Source organism: Chamaea fasciata, unplaced genomic scaffold (assembly GCF_029207755.1).
Source record: "Chamaea fasciata isolate MVZ Bird 193981 ecotype frontalis unplaced genomic scaffold, bChaFas1.0.hap1 SCAF_8, whole genome shotgun sequence".
In the NCBI taxonomy this organism is placed as follows: domain Eukaryota; kingdom Metazoa; phylum Chordata; class Aves; order Passeriformes; family Sylviidae; genus Chamaea; species Chamaea fasciata.
The window spans coordinates 21285535-21291534 of NW_027094093.1; the positions used below are offsets into that span (position 1 = coordinate 21285535).

Sequence of the window (6000 nt, forward strand, 5' to 3'; positions counted from 1 at the left end):
GTACAAACAGTTCAGACTCTCTCCACTCCAAAGCTATCTATCAGGTTCTTCCTGTCCTCCAAACTGTTCTCTGCCAATATTCCAAACCAGGTGTTTCAATGAAAAATGTCTCATGCTAGTAATCATCCTTTTATTATTCTATCGAACTATTCTGCCAGGACTATGGCAAAGTTATGTTTGTCCATGTTCTGGTTGGAATAAGTTATCAGTGAACTAGTTGCAGTGGCACTGTTGGCCATTCAGAGTGTCATGATCTGAATAGTGATTCCATAAAGCAAGCAGAGTATAGCTCTGTCTTGTCGGGAATTTTGCTGCTGTGCAGAAATGAGAGTGCATTTATGAGAATTGGCCAGATGTGAGAAACATTCTGGTGTGCCTTGCATTACCTTTTCTGTAAAAATCCTGTTAACCTACCTTTTAAATTTTCCTATATAATGCTTGTGATTTAGAAAATTCAAGTTTTCTCTAGTCAGAGTCCAAAGAAAAAATTTGTTCAAAGCACAAACTTTGAGGGTGCTTTTCTGTCTGGAGAAATGTATTGTAATTCTATGCAGTGTAAAAACTAACGCCTACAGTGCCATTTATTCTGAGGATGCATGTTTTTCACATAATAGACAAGGTGAAGAAGAATTTAAGAGAAAGTATTCCCAGTGACACATTTGCAAAGAAATACTGATTAAAAGCCTAACTTATATAATTGATATTATATATATGCTTTTCACTAATACTTGCTGTAATGAATTTAGAACAGTTTTAACTGGACATTTATAAAAGGATTTCAGATGATCTTACTTTGAAATTTTTCAATCTCTTCTAGGGTATTCCTGGTACGTGATAGCCAAAGTAACCCCAAAACATTTGTATTGTCACTGAGTCATGGATTAAAAATAAAACATTTTCAAATTGTACCAGTAAGTAAGTTTTTTCAGTTTATATATGAAGTTGTAAAACCAAACAATTGAGTAACTGTGATAGAATATTGATGGATTTTTTTTTCTTTTGCAGTTTGATTTGTCCTAAAGTTTGATTAGTATTATGAAATCCTAAAAAAAATCCTAAACAAATTTATTTCAGCTGGAGTAGAGGCAGCCCTGATGGCATGAAAATCATGTGTTTATAGAGTTCATGTTTCCTTTTACTTTTCAGTATGTACACAATTTCCTAGTCATCTGTTTTGGACTTCCTGCGTTGTGTGTCCATATCTCACTGAGTCTTCTGTTCAGGATAGTTTCAGTATTTGTAGTCAAACATATTTTGTTGACCTCTCTTGTTGTTACTGTGGTATATTCATGTACAGGTCTTATTCAGGGAAAAAAAAATAATTAGTTAGTCCAGCTGCTTTATAGGTAAGCTGAAAGTTAATAAGCTGCAATCATATTTCTGTTAGTTTTCATTGAACATACTGTCCAGTTATCCTGCCAGAATGGTTAGCCATCCCCATTGCTTCCACTCTCTCACGAGGTGGTTTATGTGGGCTTCTTTACATGCTGCTTCTCTTGAGAGGAGAAATACTTGAGCATTTTGTGTTTTGGCCACAGATGCTTGACATAACTGAGCAGACCCAGAGTTTTTTTATCTCTTTTTACAAGAACCTTTCTTCCAGACCGCATAATACTCTAAGTCTCCATGTATCTTCCTGGTGAAGCTTCTAGCAGATTCTGTTGTTTCTCAGTAGAAATTAGCCATGTGGCACTATTTTTTTTTTTTGTCTTTGATCTGTTGATTGCCTCTGATCATTCACCAAATTTTTGTATGCCTTACCTAGGGCTTGTAGCTGATATCCTCCACTAAAAAATGTTCCTATAGAATAAAACTGAAGCATTATTTGAGAGAAGGAAAAAGTCGATGAGATTAGCTATAAGAATTGTCCAGGATTTTATTGCATATAGGTATAGAATATGGAGGATTCCTTCATCAACATATAATCCTTGATAAGAATCCCAGGTGTATGATCTCTGTGTATTTATTGAATGTAGTCACTTCTAGTATTTACTTTGGTATAACTGTTGTGTGGTTTAGAAAACCTTCTAAACTCTATACAAAGAGTGTATGATTCTACTTCATTGGGATGTCCTTTAACTCTCAAATTTAAGAGACCACTTTTCCTTTCCCTATTAGGAAACAGACACACTCTTCTCTAAGCGCAGGTGTAGCAGGATGCTGCAGTTATCTTCAGTTTCCTCTGAGATGGATGATTCTTTTCTTCCCTTCAAAAGACTGTGCTAAAACCTTGCTCTCCTCTTGTTGGATCTTTGGAGGAACCAGGAATTCTTAGTTTTGATATAATTGTCTACAGACTTGAGTCTGTATATTTCCATGCTGTTCATGGAGAAGACCTGTACCACTTCATTGCAAAACTTGACTTGAAAGAAATGTTTTTGAATTATTTTTAAAGTAAAGTAATTTCTCCTGTACTAATAGTCAGAAAAAGAGAAATCCTGATGAGAACAGCTTTATCCAGAGAGTGTGTCAGCATGGAAGCTCTTTGTCCCCAAGATATTGGCATAGTTCAATTCCTTTCTGTCAGTTTCTGGTTGCCTTCAGTACCCTCATTCCATTCTCAATACCATGAATTAAATGTGCTCTGGTTTTGCTAGAACAGTGCTCTTAAAAGATTTCAGAAAATTGTTGTTTAAGGGAAGAAGTGTTTTGGTTCCAATTGCTGATGATCTAAATTAAGTGATCATTTTCTAAGAAACAAGACATTTTGTTACTATAGTAAATTCATAGTTTATTAGTTGAAGATCAAGGTTACCTCTTTGAATTTCAAATTCTACTGTTCTTCTAAACTCTTGCCTGTTTCCAGCCATTGTAAAGTCAAAATTTCTCACTAAATGTAAACAAATAAATGTCATTTACAAAGCCTTTTTACAAGGTAAAAATCATTCAATTGCTAAATGAAATATTTTTCTCTTGTATTTTAGGTTGCTTCAGGTTATGCTGCACGTAAAAATGTCTCCTTTTAGATAGGGTGTGCAGCCTGCCAGTTCATGCCTCACCCATGCAAACAGGTGCCTCATGTTAACATTGGTAGCCTGTGCAACAGGTATGGCAGGTGGGTAGTAGGGAATTGGCTGTAAAAAGTTCAGAAGGAAATCTTTGGGATACATTTGAGATCCTGTACTGTGAAAATTTAAGAACTTGTTAGTTTAAAAGTATTTTTCAGCCTTTGTACTCTGAGCTGATGCAACCTCACTTCAATGGATTCTATCCTGAGATTTCATCCATATGAAAGATGAAGAGTTGAGTCACAGTTCTGGGACTGTCTTTTTCTAATAAATGTTTTCTCTTAACAGCCTTCTTAGCTTGCAGAAGATGCTAGGTTCTTGGGCAACGGAACTTTGATAGGAGTTTTTACTTTGCAAAATATTGATAGCTTTAGAATTAGCAATCTGTCTGGTATTCATTTTAAGGTTTGTAATTAACTTGTTAGGAGGATTGCAGACATTTGAATTGTTAACTCTCCTTGCTTGCAGTGTGTTGGCAGGAAAATTGCATGCATAATGGAAGTCCAGTGAATGATAATCCATTTTCAGGTTCTTGGCTGGAGAACAGGAGTTTATGCATTCTCACATTGTTAATTTCTTAACTAGCAGAGTTTGACCTAGTTTGACCAAAGTCTGAGAATAAAGAAATTTCAAACTACTTCCAGTCATGGTAGAAAGGGGTAGAATAACCAGGACTCATAAGCAGTTCAATAGCTGCTTCAGATAAAACATCTTAATTACAGGTAAGAGCGCTAATTACATCTACTCCCTTCCCCTGTATTCAGTAGGGTAGTTGCGTCTTTCCCTAGCACACCATCTGCTACTCAGTGCTAGCCCTACTTCAGAATCCTCTGTTCGCTACTCTTTCAATCTTGTGAAGTGTCTTTTTCTCCCTTTTCTTTTTAGAAATAGTTTGAATAGTTTTGTTCACCCTATATTTACATGAATACCAATTAGTCACCATTTCGTTAATCCTCTTGACATTAGACATATCAGCAGTAGAGGAACTTAATCAAGAAATTATATAGTCAGTAGTGGAATACAATTGTGCAAGAGCTAACATTCAGTAACTTAGAAGAGGGAAATAGTAATTGCAAAATTTTAAGCATCTAAAAGTCAAAAGGAATCTTTCAAGGTATCTGTTGAAGTTTCTTCTTTCTCTTCTGTATCTGTGCTAATATGTGTTTGGAGCTGCAGCGATTCTTCCCCCTACAACAAGAAACTACTAGAGCAAGCATGTCACTCTTGTGATGGGGAGTGTCTTGTGTAGCTAATACTACTCAGCCCACCACTGCACTGGTGTGCAGCCTTATCATACTTTACAAAAGTGATAGAAAATAATGGAAGTGAATGGAGCAAAGGTTGAAATCTATGAGTAACCAAACTTGGTTGCGTCATGTTGCTCTGTAAGAAATCAGGGTTGGTATTAACCCCAGCTATCATTCCAAAGCAATGGCATGAAGTAGTATTGGTAGTGCAGAAAGAGTATTCCTATACTTACTTAACTGTTCTTTCCTTTTAGGTGTGTACTTGAAGTCAAATAATAGGTTATTTTCCTGTTGGGGTTTTTTTTTTGTGTAAATGATCACTGTATGTTTTTCTGCTCACAGTAATGTTATGATTGTGAATGTGTTGGTCTGTGACAACACTTCTCAAATAAGTATTCCAGTTAGAAAGAAATACCATAGCAAGAGGATTTTATTGAATCTTGTTTTTCCATTTTTACAGCTGGAAGATGATGGGAAGCTATTCTATACCCTTGATGATGGTCATACCAGATTTACTGATCTCATCCAGCTAGTGGAATTCTATCAACTTAATAAAGGAGTACTGCCTTGCAAGTTGAAACACTATTGTGCACGGATTGCTCTCTAACCAAAGCATTTGTTGTTTCATCAGAGGGAAAGGAAGATACTAGTATACTTTTTCCCCTAAAGGCATATTGTATAGCAAAAAGGGGAAAAAAGACCCCCATTGTAAAGATTCTATGTTTAAGCTGCAAAAAAAAATTTATATTCTGTGTAGATAAGAACTTTGCTTTGTGATTGTCACAGCGAAATTAACTTTATGGTTTTGAAAACCGTTCTTTCCAATGTAATTCTTTAGTGTTGTCTTGGACTTTCTGGGTTTTCTTTTCAACTGAAAACAGTTTTGAAAAATATTGTGTAACTTCTACAAAAATATAACCGAAGGAAGATCTTTGTTCTTAGGTTTAAAGTTAACTTTTTTCTCTGTAAATGTTTCTCATAATTTTGGTTCATCACATAAAAGGATAACATTTACTGTGGCAAGGATAAGAAGCTGAACTGCACATTTTATTTGTAAATAAAATAAATAAATATTTTGCACTATATTTTTGAATGCTACTTTGAGGATTATCATATCCAAAAAGTGAAAAATCATTAAAACCACTTAAAACTGCTCAGTTGTATTGAGTTGTGCTATTCTTGTTGTAATATTTTAGAGGATTTTTGTCTCTAATCCAATGACTAAATCTACATCTTTATACAGAGCTGGACTGTCACTTAACTGGCTGTGAAATGTATAAACATGCATAAATTATTATGTAGTGCATAATGAGGTTCAGTGTATACCTCTGATTCCTGACACAAGGAGAGGCAGAAAGACCTGTTAAGTACTGTGGATCTTTGCACAGTTGAGGAGGGAATCAATTTCAATTGCCCTTAAAAAATAAAAGTAATGTTATAGTAGTTTTAAATTATCAATAATTTACAATAAATAAAGGTAATAATTTACAAATAAAGGTAAATCCAGTGGGCTTCACTGAAAACCTCATGAAAATGTATTTACAGTAAGTTCCTAGCTCCTTTTATTATTTATTATAAAATAAAAATGTCTGTTTAGCTACCAGACAAGCAATCTTCACAGATTGCCAAGTATCTAACATTCCAGCTAAAAAGAACTATGCCAGTAGACCAAGTCAAATTTTGGACCACAGCATTAGAACTAATTTTGGTATTTGTGTTTTGAAAGAGAGTTGATACTGCTGTAT

The 6000-nt window shown here is 34.9% G+C and overlaps 1 protein-coding gene across 3 annotated transcripts in view; it reads left to right on the forward strand.

Moving 5' to 3' along the window:
• GRB14 (growth factor receptor bound protein 14) overlaps positions 1–5462 on the forward strand; it is a 59741-nt gene extending 54279 nt beyond the window's left edge. Inside the window, exons 13-14 of one of the 3 annotated variants that reach the window (XM_066190042.1) lie at positions 818–911; positions 4716–5459. In XM_066190042.1, coding sequence (XP_066046139.1) covers positions 818–911; positions 4716–4862 — 241 coding nt within the window. In that variant the 3' untranslated portion in view covers positions 4863–5459. Of the gene's footprint in view, positions 1–817; positions 912–4715 lie in introns of all 3 variants that reach the window. The other 2 variants (XM_066190041.1, XM_066190040.1) reach the window with 2 other exon arrangements.
• The last annotated feature ends 538 nt before the right edge of the window (positions 5463–6000 follow it).